Source organism: Catharus ustulatus, chromosome 1 (genome assembly GCF_009819885.2).
Source record: "Catharus ustulatus isolate bCatUst1 chromosome 1, bCatUst1.pri.v2, whole genome shotgun sequence".
In the NCBI taxonomy this organism is placed as follows: Eukaryota; Metazoa; Chordata; class Aves; order Passeriformes; family Turdidae; genus Catharus; species Catharus ustulatus.
Window position 1 is genome coordinate 72,635,577 of NC_046221.1, and position 22,926 is coordinate 72,658,502.

The following is a 22,926-nucleotide window of genomic DNA, read 5'->3' on the forward strand; positions in this document are numbered from 1 at the left end:
GAGGACGAGCTCCTTGGGTCTCAGGGCACTGAAAAGCTGTCTTGTTATCCAGACACCAATCTAGGCTTGGTATGCTTCCTTCAGCTTTTGCATGCAGGTGAAAGTCAGCATTTATGGGGCAGAATCTCAACAGCTATAATAAATAGTTTCCCACATGTGTTTCTTTAAATTCTTTGCAAAGAAATGGTGATTATTACAGCCTGTGTCTGAAAACCTCTGCCACCACCCGGGATCTTCCTGTTCTAGCTGTTCTGCAAATCAGAACCAAAAGAAATTTTCCTGCACAAAATGTTCATAATCCAAGGCCATGCTGCACATTACAGAACCAGCTAACAACATGAAGTCATACTGCTACCACACAAACAGGTTTTTATATGAGCTAATTTACCCTGCTTCTGCTGCACTGAAGCATTTCACACTGTTGTGACTGGATTTTTCTCCTTTGCTCAGCCTCAATCATTAGGTCAAGATGCATTCCCATGCCCACAGTAAAGGAAATGGAGCACAAATAAGTAGAGAGACAGTGCAAGAAGACAACAACAAACAACAGTGGTCATCAAGATGCTCTAGAAGTCACAGCACATCACTAGTACGCAGTGATTTTTGAAGGCAACGAGAGTTTTCAGGAGGGATCTGAGGGTACAGAAAGAGGAATCTGCTTTCTTTGCAGCAGCATTCAGTGGGATGTTTCATGGAGAGGGCAAAAAAGAAGCAACAAAACAGGACGCTTGTAAGCTGCCTCTCCGCAAAGCACCACCTTTTTAGGCAAGATACAAATTAATTTGGGGTATGTGAACAAACCAAAGCAAAACACTGTATGGGACATGAGGAAATTATTTTGTCAGCATGCCTGAAATTTGGTTTTGGAAGGAGCCATCTCTGTATCTATGCCTAAGGCCATGAGAATATTCAAGGCCACTTCATATTCAACAACATGATACTCAACGGGATTATTTCAGTTCAGGTCCACGTGAGATCTGTCAGGCTCAAGGTCCTACATATTCTATTCTTTTGAAGAAGCCTAAATGTGATGCTGAAATATACTCAATTTGACACAAAATCAACACAGGAAGAGTTTATCAAAAGAGGATATTAGTCCTTTCTTTTCACAGTGCTAGGCTTAACTGTACAATGTTTCTGGAAATGTTTAATAGAACAAAAGTGAAAAAAAAAGAAAAACAAAAAAGCTGCAGGCACAGCTGATGTAAATGTCTAAGTTGCCTTTTTTTAGTTTGGTTTTTTTTTTTTTTTAATAATAGTTTTTATATTGCCTAAATCCCTAAAGTCAGAGTTTGGAGTATCCTGGACTCTGTCTGGAGGCTTCCCAAAAATCACTGCTTGTCAACACCCTTTTCACAGAAATGAGTCTGTTTGTCTCCACCACTGCATTGTCAAGTCATCTCTTCCCATTAGCATTACAGTTTAAATTGCTATCCTTACAGAGATGTCTAACCCTCCCTTTCCTTTTTCAGAAATTTCTCTAATAGTCAAAGTCCAAGTCAAAATAATTTACATCAACAGAATGTTTTTCTTCAAGGTGCATTTCTACATAGATCACTGTAGTTGGTTAGATAGTACCTTTTATGAGAAGATTAAAATATGGTGAGTTGATAGCCATGAATAAAAGGGAAATGCAAAACATTCTAACTGGATATTCATTCACTTTGAACCCTGATCCAAAGTGAATGTTTTTCTGCAGAGGATCTTGATATAAAGTTCATTTCTCTGCCTTAAGAATCTCCTTATGGCATTTGGAAGTGATACACAGGTGTGATACCTCTACTGGAGCATGCCAATCTCCTGAGCTGTCTTTGACAGGTTACACAGGAACCCTGAGAAAGCCTTCATATCACACAGTGTCTGAGGACACTCTAGAGGTTCTGAGGTTTTGCTCTGCAAACAGTACCTCTCTGAGTTCTTGGCAGTTAAATAAGACAATGAGGGACAACCCAGATTCTGCAGGCTTTACAGAAAAAAACCTGGTCAGCATCAAGGGAAAAATTGGTATACAAACCAAGGAGGCAGTCATATCTAATGTGCTTAGTTCTTTCTGTCTCTCCACCATTGGCATTCCTTGGTTGGTGTGTGGAAAAAGAGTTATTGATTACATTCCTCTGACCACTTCAGCAGGCCCTTTCCTCTTTCCGTGATAAATAGGACAATACTTGGTAGACCCAGCCAAAAGCAACAACGACTCCAACCACTTTGTCACATTTCTAAATGGTCCCTCCCAGCTCAAAGTCCTGGTAAGTCATAAGTTGTCTGCATGCCAATGTGCAAAATGGCCATTTGATGAACTCTGGTGTATAATGCTGATCTTTACAAAACCCACAGCAAATATACAAGCTGTCACGTACCTTCTGGGTTTTTCCCAGAAACTTATCACCCAACAAGCATGGCCCTGAAACCTGCTTTCTCTGAAGGTATATCCCAGCTGATGTGGCTGCTGGATGCAGGTGTTTGCATCCATGGTATTCTCAGTCATAGCAAGATATGTTATCAAGGGTATCAAAGATACCAGGCATTACTCTGGAGTAGGAAATCCTTCTCAAAGCCGTATTTAAGATCTTAATGAAGTTAATTTTTTCCCCCCTCTTAATTCCATTCAGCAGTTAAACCAAAGCAGAATTAATTGTGGTTGCTAATACTAGAAGGCAAAAATAAGAATTTTTCTTGTGAGCTCTCCAGCACACAAACTGTCTGTCATCCATCACCAACTCCCTTTGGCTGTTCTTCAAGTGCTCGCAAGTCTTCACTGCCGTGGATCTCTATTGTGGTGAATAACACATTTTCCTGTGTTTTTGTTTTAACTCTTGTGTCCCCCTGGCCCTTGGACTTATTTATGCCACACACCTATTGAATTATTATAGAGGTGGGTGGCTTACCTATAGGGTTAGTCATATTCTAATCATGACAACTTCTTGTTTATAATACCTGAGCTATCTCACTCTTGGGATTTATTTCATCAGATAAGATTCATCTTGGCCTTTATTTTAAGCCCGGAAGCCATCCAGAAGGCATCCAACAAATATGCAAAATACAAAGATGATACCAATAAGCACCTTGGGGAGGAGACAGAGAAAGAAAGGTCAGGAATAACACCTAAAAAATACTACCTTGGATACTCATCTGCAAGCCCTTTCAGCCAACTATGTGCAGAATAAAAGACTGTGGTAATTTTACAGGATTAGCACTACAGAAGAACTGTTTTTAGTGAGGAGCAAATGTCACAATGTGTGATCAGTGGTGACACTGCAGTATAAGAAGAGGCCCCAACAGGCTTTGTTTCATAGCTATAAAAACAATGGACAGAGCAAACTTGGCCCTACCTGAGCTTTTCCTAAAACCTCACGTTTCCTCTGTTTCCAATTTCACGTTCATAGCCCACTTTTTAATCTCCACCAACACATGGAAGCAGAAACTTGGATTGAGAGGAAAATGCTGCCAAAGATTAGAGGGTTGGAAATTTACAACTGTTATCTGAGGGAAAACTACAGTGGCAGCCAATTACTTTAGTCAGAAGTCTTTGTTATTGTAAAGAAGCTTCAATAGATGATTTTGCTTCCAAAATCAGAAGACAGAAGCATAGTTTTTTATCAGTCAAACAGAATTAAAAGTAAGAGCAAAAGCAATTAAACTTCTAGTTACCCAGTATAGAAATGTTTAAAACTAAGGTCTGCAACCACTAATTCAGTAAGAGATGTAGGGAATTATATACATGAACTTGTCACAGGCCACTGTAAAAAAAAGCAGGCAGGTGTTCTATTTTAAACAAATTTTTTTTTGTTTTCATTACTGTTATTCCACCTTCCCCTTACAGCTAATCAATACCAAGCATGACTGCAAAGTAGTACCAGTTCAGCAATTTGGAGGAAGTAAAAAAAAGCAAGAGTGCTTTCAAAAATTACAGAACAGTGTTCCAAAAAGGAAATCTGATTTAAAAACCCATTTCTGTCCAGCAGTTGAGCGGTCTGTTTTGAATTTCAATGGCTATCTGTAGCACTGAGGTTTCGGTGTCATTGCACACAGAAAATGCAATGTGATGAGGATGGTGCTGTCTTACTCTACTCCTAACCACAACCTGGTCGATAAATTCTGAATTCACAAGGCAGCCGAGAGCTCTGCAAAGACTTTTAAAATGTACTGGCAAAGCTGGAAGGCAGAAATTTAAATGAGGCCAGGTTAGAGGTTTCAAAGGGATGAGTGACTGATCCTGTTTCATGTTATGCCAGACAATGCTAATAGTTTAAACACTAGCTCTGTCAAACAAGAAATAGATGTATTATCGTCTGTGAATTATTAAAATTGACTTCACCTACTCACCTTTAGAATTTTCTGACTACAAGGAAAAAAATAATCAAGAAAGAAAAAGTCTCACAAGAGAGGCATGCACTCTTAATCTATTACTAATGTCTTCTTGAATCCTGTTAATATTTTTCATATTGTCTGCTTTGGTGAGCTCAGAGACTATATGTGAGGAATGAGCAAAAATTCCAGCTGATCCAAAGCATAAAGCTCTTAATGTTTAAGTCTCTCCTGCCCTGCAGATAATTACTGTCTCCTCTTTCACCCATCCAGCTGGGTACATCAGACAATTTGGGGAACATCCAAGATGGGCATGAAGAACCATTTCCTGATTCATGATAAATACTGTAGATGTTTTTGACACACAGATAATTCTTCTCGGGCTTTATTCAACAACAACAAATCTCCTCCCACACCCTCCCTCATTTTTTAAAAGTTGTCTGTATCTACAAGGCTCAATTTTCCCTGCTGTTCAACCATACAAGCTCTTCTTGAACACAAGGGAAGTATTAAATATACTAAAAAATAATTAACAGTGGAAAAGGTTTTTAAGCTCTGATACGGTCTGAATCATCGCTATGAGTTTTTTCTGGAATACAAATATGGACAAGAAGTTATAGATGCTGATCCTCCACATCACTCAAAAAGCACTCCTCAACACCATCCTCATCACAGAGTAGCAATAACAGCAAAGGTCTCACCTATTCATGCCTCCCTCACAAAGTTGTTAATTTACAAATGATGACTCTAAAGGTGATAGAGGGGAAAGGTGAAAGTCTATTTTTTTAAACAACCACTTCCAAACTTCCACCTCCTTTCAACTATTTTCCCTTTTGAGAGAAATTGCAAATGGTGAAGGACAGGGATTAAATTAAAAATCTCTAGGATTAAATTAAAAAAAGTCTTGACTCCCCTAGAAAATTACTTTCCTTCCCTCCAAATTAGGCTTTTCTTAGCAAAACTAAAGGGACAATTTTGATTTCTTTTTTAGCAGAATATTTTTTGACTCTTTTTTTCCCCCAGAGGTGAAGTTAAAACGTCCACATTTTCTAGGGGAATAAACTTCAGATAACTAAGTAAATAAAAGAAATCGATCAATGCTTACTTTCAATTTTGGACTGTGAAACACCTGAAAAATCATGAAATGAGAGCTTTTGTAGACAAACCCCCACACCTCCCTAGTTCCTAAGAATGCTATGCCTTTATGCATATAAATGCATATAGTATGCTGTAGCTATGCCTTTATGCATTTCTCCTGACCTGGTGCAAATGGCCCTTTCATACTGCCCTGGACTGTCCCTTGGAGGGACAACTGCACCCACTCTCATAGCATCTCCAGCAGTAGCAAAGTAACAGTGACAAATACTTTGCAAGAGGTGGCACAGGATTTTGAGAATCAGTGGCTTGAAGAAGAGAAATACTAGGTGCCATGGAATACCCAGGCTGGAGACACCTATTTTCCCATGATTGGAGGATTCCATGCTGAGAAGGCTGATATCAAGGCCTCTGCTGACCCAAACCCAGCAGAAACTGCTATTGCCAACACTACAACCAACTCATGGCTTCTCAGATGAAACACATGAACACTCTGGGGCTGTCATCTTCCTTTGTACACCCACTCACTCATAAAATAAAATACAAACAGCTGAAGGCAAGCAAGCTCTGGCTAAGGCTGGAGAAATCAGACATGAGCCTAGCCCTTAATTCCAGATTTGCTGAAGGAAACCTTACTTCTGTCTCACATCCTCTGTATTCATATGCCATTTTAATTTTTGTATAAACCATGTCATTTACCATTCTCTGCTGCCATTCCAAAACCCTTGCAAATGGCACAGCACACTCAAAAGAAAAGGTTACAGTGATGTGGGAAATGCAGTCAAAATGAAAACAGTATTGTTAACATATTGCTTGACTTTTAAAAACCCATTATAAAATAAAATAAACAGCATTTGAAAGTGAGACAGATCTTCAGACACGCTCCCACTTTTAAATCTGAACAGTAATCAGGTGTATAAGTGACCTCAAGCACTTCTGACACCAAGGTCTTCAGAAAACCATGGTAGGAACAGATTTGTGCTGAGCCACTCCACCACTCTCACTGGAAACTGCAAAATGTGGTCTGAACCACAAATTGGCTCTTTTGAATGTCTGATCTCACGTAGAAAATGGGGAATAGGCTGTAGGTGGTGGAGACTGCTGGCAGGAGGGAACACTTAGCAGTTGTGACAAATGTGTCTTGGTGTTGCCTGAGCCTGGACTTCTGTCGTGGCTTTTGCCTGCTCCAGGCTCTCTCCCACCCTTGTGACTTCCCTTCAGAGGCTTTGCATTTCCCACCACATCTGCTGGAGTGTTTGTATGGGACAGGCATAGGACAGGCAGTGATAAGAAAACAAGGGTCCAAATGAGGGTGAGACAACAGAGAGAGATAACAAGGGGGTGGGGAAGAGGCCAAATGGTGGGCCAGGAGAAGGGGGAGGCAAGGGGATAAGAGGTGAGATAAAAAGAGACTTTCTGTGCATGAGTAAACATGAATAAGTGAAGAGGTGCCCCCCCCAGTGCCAAGAAGGCAGATAATAATCACGAGCTGGAGTAGTTGATTAAAACTACAAACTGCATGAACTTGGTATAATTCCTTCTTGCCTGTGAAGCTACCCTAAGAGAACCTGACTAAAGGAAGTGTCTTGAGCAATTTCAGCATCTCTGCTCCCAGGCACTGTACAATGGGGCAGGCAAACGAGAAAAATCAGCTGGCACCTCCTGAGTTCCCACAATTTTGGGCTGGCCTTCTCAATTCCCATTACAGATAAATTGCTCTCCTTCATATTAAGAGGCAGCAATGCACGTAAGCACACTCTTGGCTACTAGTATGGAAACTGTCCCTATTAACTATTCATGCCCTTGAAGTGAAGCACTTGCTTGGATGCCTGGCTGAATCAGGTAGGGTCTAATTAAGGAGGCAGACATCCTTCTATCCTCATGCACCTCTCCCTCAGCCTTAATCCTCCAGTCACCTAAGTTTAATTTAAAAATCTGTTTTCAGGAGTTAAGCCCAGATCTGTCACATCCAAGATTGCCACTAATTGCTATGTGTCAACAGCATTTAGAAAAATGAGCAATGAATCAAAACCACCAACCCTTCTGCCTGGATGACAGCTTTATCTTTACACACCAGCTTTTCAAAGGGGTTGCAATCTCTTTACCCACCCAAAATGGAAAACTGCATTGCCCAAAATCAGTCAGAGATTTCTTCAGCCAGTCTAAACACTTCCAAAGAAAAACTACTCATCTCATAGATGAACATACAGTGGGACACCCAAGGTGCAAAAGCACTCCAACCTAGACCCCAGGAGGTAAGGATACCTTCTTCCTCTGGCTAGCCTTGTCAGATGGTTGTGGCATTAGGGGATGGGAAAGCAAAGAGCCTCAGGAAGATCAATGAAGATGTGAAGGTCACAGCTGACACATGGCTGGTTTCAAAACCTCAGGAATGACAGCAAGGGAAGAGGTGGTGAAGGAAGAAGGGCAGCAGAGCCAGCTGTAGAAGTTGCCAGAGAAATGTTTTGTTGGAGGCACAGCAGAGGAGGAGCAGGATGACGCAAAGAGAAGCAACTGACTAAAGGACAGTGTATAAGCAGCGGTGTCCAGAGGGATTCCTTTATTGGATGTGCCAATCTAATACTGATGTAATGAGCTAATTATGAAGCAAAAAGTCAGAATTTGTGTGGGAGGGCTGGAGGGGCACACATTAGGTATCTGCTCCCACTGGAAAGGAGGTAAGCTAGGGCTCCTGCTTAGAGTCTGTTAAGAGGATTAAACAAGACACAGAGCAAGACTGGACATGAGCCTGCTGAAGCTTCTCCAGTTTGGTGACCTAACGAGAGGAAAACTTGATAGCAATAATGATCTTCCTTTCTTCTAAGGAAAAACCATGATGAACAAAATTGGGATGAGATAAAAAAAGTAGAAAGCTACCTGTTCAAGGATGGTTGCATCCCCTAGGAACGACAGCAGAACGCAATGCCATCAGGCTCTCCCCTTTTCTGCTGCTTAATGATATCACTCGAGCCGTGCAGTCTGTCTGCTCTGCCATACATGTTTCAGAGGCAGAAACACAGTGATGCTATTTTCTTGCAAATCTTTTTTTCACAGGCTTGTTGAGAAATATTTAAAATATGTTAAGTGCTTCTTAGATGCTATAGAGAAAAGTTACTACTAATCATTATTTTACTTGGCTGAATTTGACATGTATATTTTCAGAGATACCTCGGAAATGCCTGATATGTAAGGCCTTAACTAAAACAAACAAACAATCTACTGCAGGTTTTATTAGCAGGAGGGACAAATAAAAGGAAGAGGATGGCAAAGCAATGCAGAGATAATGTTGAGATTAAAGTAAGGAACAATATAAACATTTCGGCTGAGACAGAAGCAAAGTCAGAATTAAGGACATCAGAGACAACAGTTTTCAGATGTTGACATACATTTTCAGAACAAGGAGGAAAGAAAACAGATAAGACTGTCAGTTTTATGACAGTTCACAACTTCTTTACCTGACTGCTAGAGGAAAATAGACAGGAAAATAATCTGAAGATTATTCTTCCTTGAATGCACCCATTTCATTTTCACGAGTATTAATAAAGGCCACATAGTGACATTGATGAGCAAAAAGATCCTTGAGGAAGGGAAGCACGTGTTTCCTCATGCAGATATCTGAACAGTTTACAGTCACAGGCACTCTGAACTTAAGAGTAGGAAATGAAGCTTGTATGAAAACTAAAGTGGAAGTGTGGAGCATTTAGGGGTTTGTGATCATGGTTTCATTAGACTCTAAATGCTCTTTAGGGCAGGAACACTTAGAGAAGTTCAGAAATGTTTCTGACTTTAAGAAAGCTGACTTTGGGAGAATGTGATATGCCCCAAGGAATTTTTACTGGAATCCTCTGAAACATGGGAAACACAGAGCTGCATTTTTAAAAAACATCTGAAGAGACTGAAATTTAAAGCTGTCCCAGTTAATTCCAAGGAAGAAAAAGGGTAACTGAGGCCAAACACAGTTGAGCAAATATGCAAAATTTATATAAGCGACACACATAAGACTTGAGAAGATGTATATATATATATCATATATATATTTCATTTATATCAGTGCTAGAAAGAACTGGGAGAAAAATTGCTTAAGGCATGTAGCAAAAGGAAGAAGTTAGCAAGTTAGCTAACTAACTTTCTCCTTTGAAGAAGAATAATAAGAGGCCAGATGACTACTTAAATATTAGCATCACATTGTGACAGAGTTTCCAGGCTTGCTTAAAGGAAGGAAATTTGCATAGATGATGTATGTACATCCTAAGAGTTACAGCCATGCCAGCCCATAACAAATGTGATGCATGGATTCAACCTGCAGTTCCTACACCAGGCAAGGTGCAGGGCAACTGCAGAAACAGGTGGGAGAAAAGGGGAAGAATTCTCCGTAACACATGCAGAATATTAGATTTGGGAAAAAAACAACATCTACACATGGTTGAAAGGCTTCTTTTATTTTTCCCCTTTCAAACAATGATGTAAACTCTTAACTGAGAGATATATACATCTACATTCTGTGATGACAAGACAGACCAGTGATACCTGGAGTTAATGCTCACTGTTGCAGGAAAATGCAATGAAATGAAGCAAGCTCCTATAAAACTGTTAGCTTAATATCTGCCATGCAAAAATAATAGAAGCACTTAAACATCTTAATGGACAAAATTTAATTAGAAGCAATTGTGCAATTCTTGGAGGAAAATTTGTGCGTACAAATTAATAGCAATTGTCCTGCTGAAAGATAAGAAAATTAAAGGCAGACCCTAACTCTGTAAAAATTACTGAACTTTTGGGGTTGAGAGACCTGATGCTTATGACATTATGTGCTGCAGGGCCGCTTGCTTCCAGCTCAGCAAGCAGCTCATTGAATTTCAGTTTTAAATTTTGGAAAAAAATTCAAATTACTTTAACATTATTTTTGTGAATGCCAGTAATTATTTAAATCCAAGTATACAATACACTAAGTTGCCTACGTAGAATAAGAACATTCAGATTCTAAGTAGAAAAGACTAGTGAGATAATTTCTGAAGTACTTACATTTCACAGGTGAGTAAACTGTACTGGAAAGTGAACTTTACATGCCTAGAGCAGAAGGTGAATGTAAAGCATGACTTTTCTAGCCATGTGCTTAAAAAACTTGAAAAATAAGTGAAAGCACCTTTTGTAGTGCATCAAGTTCAGTACAGAAAGCAAGTTTGCCATGAAGCTCCTGTGGAAATTGTTGATTTTAAGAAAGGAACAAACAAATTTTTTCCCCCAATCCTCGCAGCAGGTTAGCCTCTGAAAACATTTTTAAAAGGGTCAGAAAATATACTGATGGGAATTTGATAAAAGCTGAAAGAAATGATACTGATAGGTTTGCATTTGGCAAGACACAAGGAAGGAAGAAGAAAGACAGGCATTAGAAGCATTAGCAGGAACAATTCCCAAGGCCAGTAAATATCAAGGGGCCCCACAGCAGTCAAAAGCAGAGTGAGGAGATTTAGAGCCAAGGCATTCAAAGGGTCTACTTAGTTTGACCAGAAGACTGTCTCACATTTCAAGGTTTCTTCTTCAGTACAGCTAAGCTTTTCAATGGGAGGCCTTGACCTCAGGGATCACTAACTGAAGAAAACAAATGTGTTTTCAAATGAATGTATTGGCACTGTCAGAACTGACTGTACACAAGATTAAATTATGTTTATTTTCAATTTCCAGAATACCATGTTAAATTTTAGAGAGACAGACAGACGGAAATGTTTCCAAATAAGACATGAGAGTCTGAGCATCAGATTTTCTGTGTCAGCTGTGATTCAACAGCAGAATTCCTGTTAACTGAACTGGCTAAGCCTCCTCCCAAAATGTCAACCTGAGGCTTTCTTGCCTTCAGCAGTATTGGTACAAGTGGCAGCAGGGGACACGTGCTGTGAGTCCATTTTAGTTATTTCATTGCTCTTCCTTGCTTTCTTGTGATTGATTGGGTTTTGGTCTTGTGTTTTGAATTGCATAGATGTGATTCCATGAATGAAACAAACAGTAGTTTGCCTGCCTTTGACAAGGAATGGAAATCAAATTAGAATTTTAAAAAAAAGGAGAAAGCGATTCTGGGTATCCATCCTGAGATGATCTAAAAAGTAAACTCATTGCAGAAAAAGGATATCACATCTCCTCATAGAGGAGTTCCCTCATAGTTCCTCTGCATGATGCTTAAGACAAAGGTACTTCACTTTGTCCTTCTACCTTGATCATGCCTGAGCAGCTCCACAGCCTTCCTGGGTTCCACAGGAACCAAGTCAGGACTGCACTAGAAGCAAGGCAAGATGGGGGTACTGGAAGATAGAGATGGAGCCCTCATTCAAGGGAAGGTGGCCTATGAGAAACCAGGTAATTTAAGAGAAACATCAGACATCAATTGTGGTTATACACAGTCCTATTTCAAGCCCACATTCCACTCTGTATTTGAATTCCTCCCTATTCTCGTGTATGGAGCCACTAGAAATGGCGAGTATTCCTGAGGGGTGTGTGCTTATGCACTGGCCCAAAACCAGTAAGTATAATGAGCTGAATTCAAAACCCAGAAACTGTGCTCCCAGGGGGAGACTGACAGGGACAGAGAGGAAGAAGACAGGGACAGAGAGGAAGAAGGCAGCACTATTTCAGCAGAAAACATCTGAGCACATGAATATTGTGAAACTACAGCAAGGACTTCCAAGGAGCTACATAGTGATCATGAATTTTGAGGAGTGAATATGTACTTGTTAGTAAGAGGTATGACAAAGCAGGAAAGTGGGTCTCACAAAGCACAGACTTGTTGGGTCAAGTGTCCTTTTCCTGTTTGGCAAGTCCTTTTGTCTCTGTCCTCCTTATCATACTGACACCTTACCACAGCACAGAATGACAGACAGCTCTTAATGACTTCCTAGCATTTGATTCTGATACACAGGTCCAGCCCTTTAAAACATAACATGAAATTGTCTATTCCCCTCTGAATTTCAGTTTGAGAACCCATGCCCACTTCCAAACATGCAGCCTCCCACTCCTACCCTGCAATCTGTGTCAACAACACAAAGGTGCTCTTGTCACCCCCTTGCTCGAATCACTCAGCTCTTCTGAATGGACGCACTGACAGACGATGCTGTGTCAGTAGCCAGTGGGGTTTGTGCCACTTTCCCCAGGAGAGGAGAAATCCTCTGCTGGATACACTCACTCCCACATAGCACAGCTGGGGCTACTGTCCCCTGTGTCCAGAAACCAGGCTTCACCCTGTACCATCTCTGTGCATTGCCACCACCCTGCCTGGTGGTATTTCCTGACCTGGAAATACTGTTGGTATTTTCCCTCTCCCAGAATTCTCATTAGATGATTGGAGCACAGGGGTTAGGATTTGGTCCTGCCAGCAGTATGTGCTGGTTTAGCACCCCTGGCAGATTTCACCGAGGCATTCTTGGGAGTAAAGATGTATCTGCAAATGAGGATTAGCTGAGTGAGGCCCTGCAGAGCACACGAGCACATCTAAACCAGCATTTTGCAGCACCCACAGTTACAAAGATGTACACTGGAGAGGGGATACTCAGTGGCTGGAGTTGAAATACTGCTGTGAAAGTGCCACACAAGGTGATAATTTATAATCAAGCCCACAGTGCCCACCTTTTCCTGCCTTCCCTGCTTGCAGCTGGAGAAGGGATGACCATATTCCCAATCACAGGGAGCTGTTTTTTGCTTTGTCTCGCTTCCCATAGGATGTTTTAGCCCCTGAGCACCGCCTCTCGCACTCAGGGAGGGTGACCAAAGAGGAGCGGCATCTCTGTGAGAGGGCCACCCGCTCCTCCCTCCTGCTCCTTGTTTCTTCCCAGGTAGCTGGCTGTGAGGGGCCAGCAAGCAGGCTAATTTAGAGCTCTAAAAGCTGGCAGCGGGAGTGCAATTAAGCCGTTTTCACAGACTGCTGGCCAAATGCAGCAATTTATTGGCTGAGTGATTGGATTATTCATTTGCAAAGCCAAGTGAGGGCTTTTTCTTACCACTTCAGTTGGCCTGTAGTACTTGTGATTGACTGTCACATGAATCTTGCCAGTCTCTTTGCATCGTCCCACTTCATTTTCATTCTTCCCTTCCCACCTGTAAAGAAGATAAACATTTAATCAACCCATAATTACTTTAGTGCTCTGATCTTACCAACATTTGGCCTGCTTTCATTTACTTGAGGCTGGTGTCAATTCTCCCTGCAGGACAGTATAAACTCATTAGCTAAAGGAACAAAGGGAGAGTTTAGACTTGAATAGAGTAACAATGGCTTTTGAAGTCTCTTTGTTTTGGTTTTTGATTCAGTGGAAGGTCTAAAATACAGGACTTCCAAATTAAACACATAACGCTAAGGGAAAATAAAATGCCCTGATTTCAGAATGTCTCATGTATCTGCAAATAAATATGACAGTGAGGTTTTTCATTTGTGGATTGGTTCAAAGCTGTTTTCTTAAAATATTTTTAATTCTTGTATTTTGGCCAATACTTTCAGGAACTCTTTAATCTGTTAATTTTATAGACGTGAAGCTTTGTTTGAATAGCATTAAGCTGCATAATTTAATTTGTGCTTAACTAGAAACAACAAAACAAAAACAGTTCTTGGGTTTTCGGTCCTACCTCGACATGGCACTCCACATACATGTGTTGTTGTAAACTCTACTTGCTACCTGTGAGCTGAAAGCCAGCTCTCTTTGTCCAAATTAGTTTCATATGTGTTGAACAGCCTGCAATTTGCTGTAATTTATGTGATCTGCTTGCACTGTGAACCATTTTCTTAGAGATTGTCCTGGTTTCAGGAGCAGCAGAAGAGGAATGGCTTGGTGGGTGACCAGCTCTGCCTTTGGGGAGGTCAGGCTGCAGCCTGGAAGTCTGGGGACAATGCTCCCACTCCAAGTAAATGCTTCAGATGACACATGTAGGAACGTACATTGGTGCATCAAACTTCATCCACTGAATATACAAAATCTAGAGTTATGATTCAAACTCTATCCCCTCTTTGCTTTTAAATATATACCATGGGGCTCTGAACCAGCTTGACTTAAAAATGTGATGATGATATTCACTAGCTTTTCTTACGTTTAAGTAAAATGTGTATAAATTAAATCAGCACTGTGATTTAGGCTATTTAGCCTCAGTCACCAGCAATGAAAGAAAAGCACTGCTAGCTTCCCACTTACTAACTGTTCTCCCAGCTCTTGGGATTTTGTCACAGATATGATTTCTCCTTGCTCCCCTGCCCCCTCAAGCTCCTAGAAGAATCTAATTCTATGACAATATCAGCCTTCATTTTTGAGTTTCTAGCCCTGAGGGCTAAGCAGAAAAGTCTGAAAAAGTGACCTCTGTGTATCCATGAAGGTTTAAACACTGAAAGGCAGAAGGAAATACCAAATATGCATTATTGCAAAGTTTTAAATCTCATAAATTTTTAAGCACAACTCATGACTTTTGAATGACTAGCAAAGCCTGTAGGATGCTTGATACTGGGAACATTTCACATTGAAATAATTTCTTACAGATAACAGTGACTGTGAAGTCAGCTGTTAATGGGCATGCCATGATGCTAAAGATGATTTATAATCTAAATTTTCTTTCCTTCTTTTTTTGCAGTTGCTCTGTTGTGAGCCTGAACTGTGAAGTTTTCATTCAGAAGCCAAAACTAACATTAGTCCCTCCCTTTAAAGGGCAGAGGGTAAAAATGTGCAGGACTCAAATGAGCTTAATAGAAAACTAACCGTCACCAGTGAAACAACAGGAAGCGCTTGGATCAGGAGACGTCAGTTGTTGTTGGAGGTCACTGAGCAGAGAACCCCATTTAACACCCAAAAGGCTCCAGAAGGCTCAGCCGAGCCAGTAAAGACTCACTTAATGTCGCTATCAAAGTTATATAACAATAGAAATAGCTTGAGAAGAAATCTCCACCCGTTTCGTCCAGCCCAGTAATGTGAAAAGTTCACAAGGAGGAAAAAAAAGTGCTTCTCATTGTGAACAAAGTAACATTTGATAGCTGCACTTCTAATTACTCCTGGCACCTCCATGCTCCCAGCTGGGATCGTCATACAGCTGATAAAAGGAACTGGCAGGGACCAGCCTGACACCAAGACCAAGACATCCATTTTCCCAACCAACTCTCTCTCCCCTCTCCCAAAACCCCACCACAACCACCCTTAATTTATAGTCAAATTGCAGTCAGAATTGTTAGCTGGAAAATGTCATGCCAAATTATCCTGAAGCACGAGCATGGTGGAAGGGGCACGGGGAACCCCCATGCTATGTTGCGGTTTCTGCTAGCTCCAGCCCAAAGACTACCAGCTTTCTGCTCCAGAGCTTTCTGCTCGTGCCAACGGAGGCACGAAAACAGCCTCGTGCAACTTGGGGGAAACACAAAGGATCCCTGGCTGGAGAAAGTCTGGCTCATTAGGACTGGGCTAAATTTATAGAGGATGGGCAGTGAATCCCCCGAGCCCAGCTGGTGCCAAAGCCCAGAGCCCCCGCACAGGCACCTGCTGGCCTGGTGGGGCTTTGCCCAAAATGCTGTTCCTTGAGCCTCTGCAGCGAGCCCACTGCCTGCCCCATGCTCTACAGCTTCACCCTCCCACCGAAGCAAGGGATGCTGATGGCCTCAGCCACGTGCCAGCATGTTCTGCACCTGGAGAAGGATGGGTGAGACCACAGAACTGCTCCTTACAAAGCAGGTTTGATGCCCTTCCATGCCACTGCTGGAGATGGGTGCTTTGGGATTGCTGGGGATGATAGTCAATGCTCAGATCTGGTGGACTCCACTGCTATCAGTGACCTCACAATTTTCCATAAAACTAAGATTCAAATGCATGAGCAGGTTTTTGAAAAGTTCTTCACATCAAGAGCTTTTAAACTCTGGATTTACAGTGGGACGGAGTGCATTTAATTCAAGGCTGATTTCAAATCTATTAACATATCACTGTTGCTACACTACTTATTACCAGTGTTAATGAATGCTCCTTTGGCATGAGCCTACACCTGGCAGGGTGTGAGGTGGACAGGGAAGGAAACAGGGGAACCAGAATAATTGAGGAGGGGTGGGAATAGCACTGCAATGGACCAAATGGTCTGGCTGTAATTGAGGAGGAAACAAGTCAAAGCACATATATTTTTGAGGCAGTGAAGAAATCAAATAAAAATGAAAATTTTCACAGAAGCAGAGATAAACTGAACAAGTATATGCATTTCATCTCCTTGCTTTTTCTTTACAGGGAAACAGAACCCATAGCACTAAAAAAAATTCAAAACCACTAGAGGCTACAGCTGCTCAGCTTCTTTATGAAAAATAAAACTATCATGGTCACCTTTATAATGAAATAAATGCCAATAGAAAATATTTTCACACTTGAAACTGAACAGTAAATTAAATAAAAGTAAAACTGTATGAAGATTTTGCTTTTCTTCGACAGCTAATATGATATACTGTTTGTGTAGATTTCTCAGATCTGTGGCCTGATTTCTGCAACACACAAAGTTAAGCCAAAGCACTTCATTCTGTCCTGGCACATTATAAACAGCAAAACTGACACCACATAACAGACCATTAATATCTTTTGCAAGTAATCTTTTGTAGGGAAACTTTAAATATGACTCTTATGCTCCTTTGCCATCAACTCAACTTGCCAGCATCTGATACATCAAAGTAATCATAAGATACAGGGATTGCTTAACCATGACCTTGTGCTTAAATCAAAAGCATGCTACCATAAAGGAATGTATTAATTTTTTTTTTCAAAAACTCTGATGAATCAGGTATTCGATGTTTTTTTGGTTTATTTTTTTTTACTAGTCCAATAGTCCAAGCATTGTCAAGCTCTGATTTAAAAAATTTAATTGCAACTCCCCATATAAAAAGATGATAAAAAAGAATACATACTAGGTTCCCTATATCTTGTTTCTTTTTTTTTTTTTTCCTTCTTCTTTCCAGTTCATTGGAAAGATTTTGAAGCTCTGTCCCTTTACTCCAATTTGTGAAAGTTGGTGTTGGGAAGAAACTGTTTTGTCAAAGAATATTAATGCTTCTGTGAAAATCAAAGCATTCTGGAAAGAAAAATTTTAGTTTCAAGTAAGTTCCATTAGTGTCAGCCTAATACAAAATTATATTTATGACACCTAAAAGAGAGGCTTTTACATTTTCAGAATGGATTTTTTTCTTTCTTTCAGAATGGCTTAAAAAATTCTAACTTAAGTTATCCATTTTTTAATGGAGGTTAGGAAAAAAACAAAGAAGTCTAGCAGACCTGAAATCAGATATTTTTAAAATTGCATTTGTGACAAATATTTTAATTTAATTTTGGGGGGGATATATGGAATTTCCCATGAAACACCACATTTCATTCTAACCTAGAGTTTCTATTGGAGAAACTCTCATACCTCTTATGTAGTCACATAATTAGACTATTACAGTTTTCAGGCATTAATTTCAATGCTGAAACAGTTATTGCGTCTGCCTGCAGATAAAACCTTGTATCAATAAGAAAGTAATGAAGGCCTGCTCAGCTGAAAGAATTAATTCTCCAGCTGAGGTGAGTTGAATGCCCCCCAAATACATGCTCTGTTTTGAGAATGATGACAAAACTGGTGCAGTCCAAAGTGAGGACTCTTTTTTGTGGGGGCTCACCCAGGCCAGCATTCTTCACTGACATGGCTGGGTTCCTTTCAACTACCTCTCTCCAAAATGCTCCAGTTGCTGTATGAGATTCTGTTCCTCTCCTCTTCATCTGAAAGTTTCTCATTTTCTTTTCTGATTTAAATACAACACACAGCACCGGCCAGCCAGCAATTTTTGGTGGGCAAAAGCCAGGTCTGGAAATAGCAGCTGTTTTGCTGATGACTGCTAGTGACTCCTCCTCCATGTCCCACATGCTTTCCATTCTTCCAGCAATGCTTCAAATCTCATGTGTTCCTGTAACCCAGCCTTCCATTTTAAGACAAAAAGAAAAAAACAAACCAACAAACAAAAAAACCCCAACAAACCAGAAAAACTCTTCTCTCTCAGTTCAATCTCAGTTCAACCTTCACTGTCTCTGAAGAGGCCACAGGAGTTCACCTCAGAAGACCTTGTAGCTGATCTGCAAACTTCCCTGTTTTAGGCTGATCTTCTATAAGACCAACTAGCATGTTAGTTAAGATAAAATTTGTCTGTAGAACCAAATGACTACAGTAAAATATTCATTTTTTCTGAATTAATTCTGATCCTGGAAGCAATGAATATTTCTGTACCAAATGTGCATGCATTTCTATATTAATAAAAACCACAATAAATCTTTCTGCAGCTTGAACAGGTTTTTTTTTCTTTCTCCCTTTTTTTTTTTGTTTAGTTTCCACATTTGCAGACAGGAGTCTTTGTAGCAGTCTGCAAAGAACTCTGAGTGCTGTAGTGGTTTCAGGCTATCTTTGCAATCCTGTTCTAATTTAATAAGATTAATGGCAGAAAATTAGTCAAGACAAGCGTTTGCCTGTTTCGTTTACCCTGCTGTAGTTCAAATTATAGGCGGGAAGTGTTTCCCCCAAGTACTTCTTAATTAGTAATAGGCAGAAGGGAAAGTAAAAGAAAAAAAAATGTAATCCTTACAGGGGAAAAATATTTGTAGCTCTGAGGCTTTCCTGTTAGTACAAAGAACTGAATTTGAATGATTCAGAGGACTATATAAATATAATTTGAAATTTCTCCCTTGAAAAAGAAATGTAAGAGGAAAAAAGCCACACAAGGTAGATAAACTTCCATGAACATTTCACAGTCCATTTCAGAGAGAGAATCCGTCTTATTGCAGCTGTACATTTCATTAGTTACAAAAATGTAGTAAAGTTTCTCTCTCTCTTGTTTTGGCTAGAAGATATAGTCCTGACATGTGCTAATGACTGGCTAGGACAGAATATTATGTTATGTTCTTGGAAAGACTTTTTAGACTGTCCTGGATTTTCAGCTGTACAAGTTAATATGAATTGTTAGGAAGACAAAAAACCTAAAAAAATAAAATCAATATTTTTTGTTGGTTGATGAGGCAGCCAGGATCTCTTCTTTCCTGCTCTCTAAGGTTTTACATTTGCAACTTTCCCTGACAAAGTAGGGATGGTTAAGAGCCCCTGCACATGTGCCCAGTTTTCTCAGATGTGGTATGAGCTCTGCCAACTTTTGTTTCTCATGACATCTATCCTGGACATTTACTCCATCATTTTGTCAATTTTGAAAAGCAGGTTGTACAGCAGTACTGGGAAGCTGTGCCACTGCTTATAGCAGAGGAAAAGGCTGCTAGAAATCTACCAGGTAAGTTTTTGAGGTTGAAACATTCCAGAATACCTGCAATCCTGCAAAAAACCCCCCAGAAACCTCAGTTAACTCAACCAAACTTTGAGAAACAGTAATAGGAAGAAAGCAAATAGGAACTTGTTTAGCCATTGCACTCTAGTGCACTAGTTTTTAGGTGCTTCATAAATTGTAAAGTTGCAGATCAATGGGACTCAGCAGTGGGGTCTCACAATGCTAAAAGGAAGAGTTTTTCTCCCAGGCTGCTCCCTGAAGGAGATAAATTTAAACTGGAGGAGGTGGGAGAAGAAATTCTTTGAGGCTTTCAAAGAAAGGTTACCAGACTGAGCTTACCAGCCAGCTGGCCAAGGAGGAGCTGTGTGTGCTGCAAAAGCATGGGTCAGGCTGACACCTGGAAAAACTAAGGAGGTTCTTAACAAAACTTCCCAAAACCTGAGGAATATTTTATATCTAGTGCAATTTTAAAGATGAGCAATGGCTACAGGATGAGTAGTGGGTGTGTTGTAATGTTATTATCACCTTGGGAGCAGGGGGAGAGAATGGCTGGTTTATCTGGGCAGGCTACATGGAAACTGTTCAGAGTTATGCCACTGTCAAAATGATCAGCAACAAAATTATCACTAGCACTTAAAATGTCACCTCAGTCCCCACATGTATAGTTAGTTATTTATCACCTGTAAATGGCTTAAGGAATTAAAAATTTATTCACAGGAAAGAAAAACTTCAGAAGAGCCAGGGGGACTAGAAACCCAAGCCCCCATTTCTAAAACAATTTGTGTTCCTAAAAATCCATGTCACTAGGTGTCATGTGAGTTCTTATACAATTTTTGCAAATTACTGTTATTGATTAGTAATAAAAAAAAGGCAACTATGCAACACACAAAATACCTGCTGGACTTCACATTTGGAGTTATGAAGTTTTTCTGAGAGACCAGATTGTGACTGATTCAATCCAAATACTGACTGAATTAAACATCAACATAAATGATACACAGTCTACCATATGGAGCCATATGTGAGCAAAAAAAAAAAAAGTGAACAGGACACAAAATTTTGAATGTTAGGAACAACTAAATCTAAAGTAATCCTTTAATATCCCCTCTATAACAGAAGCTATTAGTAAAGGTACTTTCACTTTTATTTCTGGCCTTGTTATTTTCTTGAGGACTTAATTTGCTTTCTGAAAAACACACGCTGATTTGTCACTCTTGGGAATTGCTGAGACTTCTTAGACTAACACCAAAGCAGGATATTATTTTTAAACTAAGTGATAAATTCAGTTAAATCAAAAGAAACCATCAAAAATGATGATTTATTTATCTGCAAATAAAGACATTCAGCTAGGTACTGACCTTTACATATCAGCCTCTAATTATAGGTAATCAAAATTTAAAAAATTGAAAAAGTTGTTCACCAAACATTCAGTGTTGCTTTGACAAATAATAATAGACAGGGACATGGTAGTTCTCAAAATCACTAGAATTCTTACTCATATGGAGCAGTTGAATTAGCTTATAAACACAAGAAACAAAACTATAAAAAGAGAAGAAAAATTAAGAAAGACAAACCATTTATTAGAGCTCCTACTATCTCCCCTTTAGCTTCTCAAACCACACTCATGGCGAGGTATATGGGACAATGTATGATCACAGGGACATCTTGCAATCAAGAAATGTGAAAACATGGAGAGAAGCTTATTCCCCAAACTGAGATTTTGGGTCAGAAACACTATTTATACGGTCCCTCTCTCCCTCATCAGAATTTCTTTTTCTGGAAGTTGATGCCAAAAATTGAAACCAGACTAAAAACTCATTGAGGAGAAAATGTTATTACCTCCCCAGCCACCCACTGGCTGTTCAAATAATATTGTATATATCTGTGCACTTCGGCATATTTATTGAATTTGTCAAGTTTTTGTTCCCAAGTAAAACTTATTGGCCCTGTCAAAAGTTCACCAGCTGCACAAGTGACTTTGATGGCCTGAGGAACAGCCCTGGCGCTAGCGTCATGGAAGAGCCTGTGGCTTTCCTCTCCCTTTTCCAGCTGAGATTGGTATGTTGATGCATGGGGCCCAGAGAAGATACAGAAGGAGGGAAATTGAAAAAATAATAAACAATAAAAATATAAATTACAGAAAGCGCTCACCAAGCCATCCTGGTTTTATTATACAGCCTTGGGAAGGAATTTTGTATTTTCAATCAAACTATGTGGAATATGCATTGTAAACATTCTGCACCCACTGCTCAACATTTCTACGGCTTAGTAGGAGAAGGGCTGATAGGAATATAGAGCAGTTTGCTACATAAACCTTGCAGTGTGGCTGGTGGGCTGCCACAGGGCTGGTAGGTGTCACCTCTTCAGATCACACAGGATTAGATCAGGACTGCAGAGATCTGGGGCACAAAACAGAGAACTGGGCAGAACAGCACTGCATGCTGGAAGGTGATGATCAGCACCCTGGTAGTAACATCTTTGGAGAGGCTTCCCTGCCCCAAGACAGGGAGAACAAAGAATGAAAACTTCAATAAAAAAATTATGATTAACTCATGTACCTTTTAAACTTATGATCTAGAGGGAAACACTAGACATATGTGCTGTGGCAGCCATTCAAGCATGGAAGGTCTCATATGTTACAAGTAGAAAGTGAGGGGAGGAAAAAAAAAGAAAAGTGTAGACAAAAAATACTCTGTTTTGACACAACAAATGTGAGAGGCTAGAAATGTTCAATCTGTGGCTACTCTCTCATCCTCATACTTACACAATGGTTTTCCCAATGTGCTTAAATGACTTCTCCACAAATTCACGGACACTGTGGACCTCCCCAGTGGCTATGACAAAGTCCTCAGGCTCATCCGTTTGCAACATCAACCACATGGCCTGCAGAAAGATAAACAAAGTCAGATTCAGTGCACATGTAAGTGGCCTCTTCGGTACATGATATTGAATTACCGCATTTCTGATTTGGAAATAACTACACGTACACACACATACCCCAAGCTGGGGAAATTAGCACTTTCTTTACACAGTGGCTATTAACCAGTTCAGTGCAACTCTGAAAAGAGTTCAATTATTTCTTATTACAGAAAACAATGCTGTATTTGATTTTCAATTTGTTTCACAGCGGGAGTTTCTGCAGGGGAGACTTTAATATGTTTACTTTTGAACACTGAATCTTGGTTTAGTGCTCATGAGCATGGGTTCACTTGTTTAAAGCACTGCATGAATTGACATTGATATGGGGAAAAGAGCAAAATTTT

The 22,926-nt window shown here is 40.1% G+C and overlaps 1 protein-coding gene across 1 annotated transcript in view; it reads right to left on the bottom strand.

Moving 5' to 3' along the window:
• GMDS (GDP-mannose 4,6-dehydratase) overlaps positions 1 to 22,926 on the bottom strand; it is a 409,594-nt gene that overhangs the window by 59,769 nt on the left and 326,899 nt on the right. The window contains exons 8-9 of the mRNA XM_033073709.2: positions 22,428 to 22,546; positions 13,383 to 13,479 (exon numbers count right to left, since the gene is read on the bottom strand). Coding sequence (XP_032929600.1) covers positions 13,383 to 13,479; positions 22,428 to 22,546 — 216 coding nt within the window. The remainder of the gene's footprint in view (positions 1 to 13,382; positions 13,480 to 22,427; positions 22,547 to 22,926) is intronic.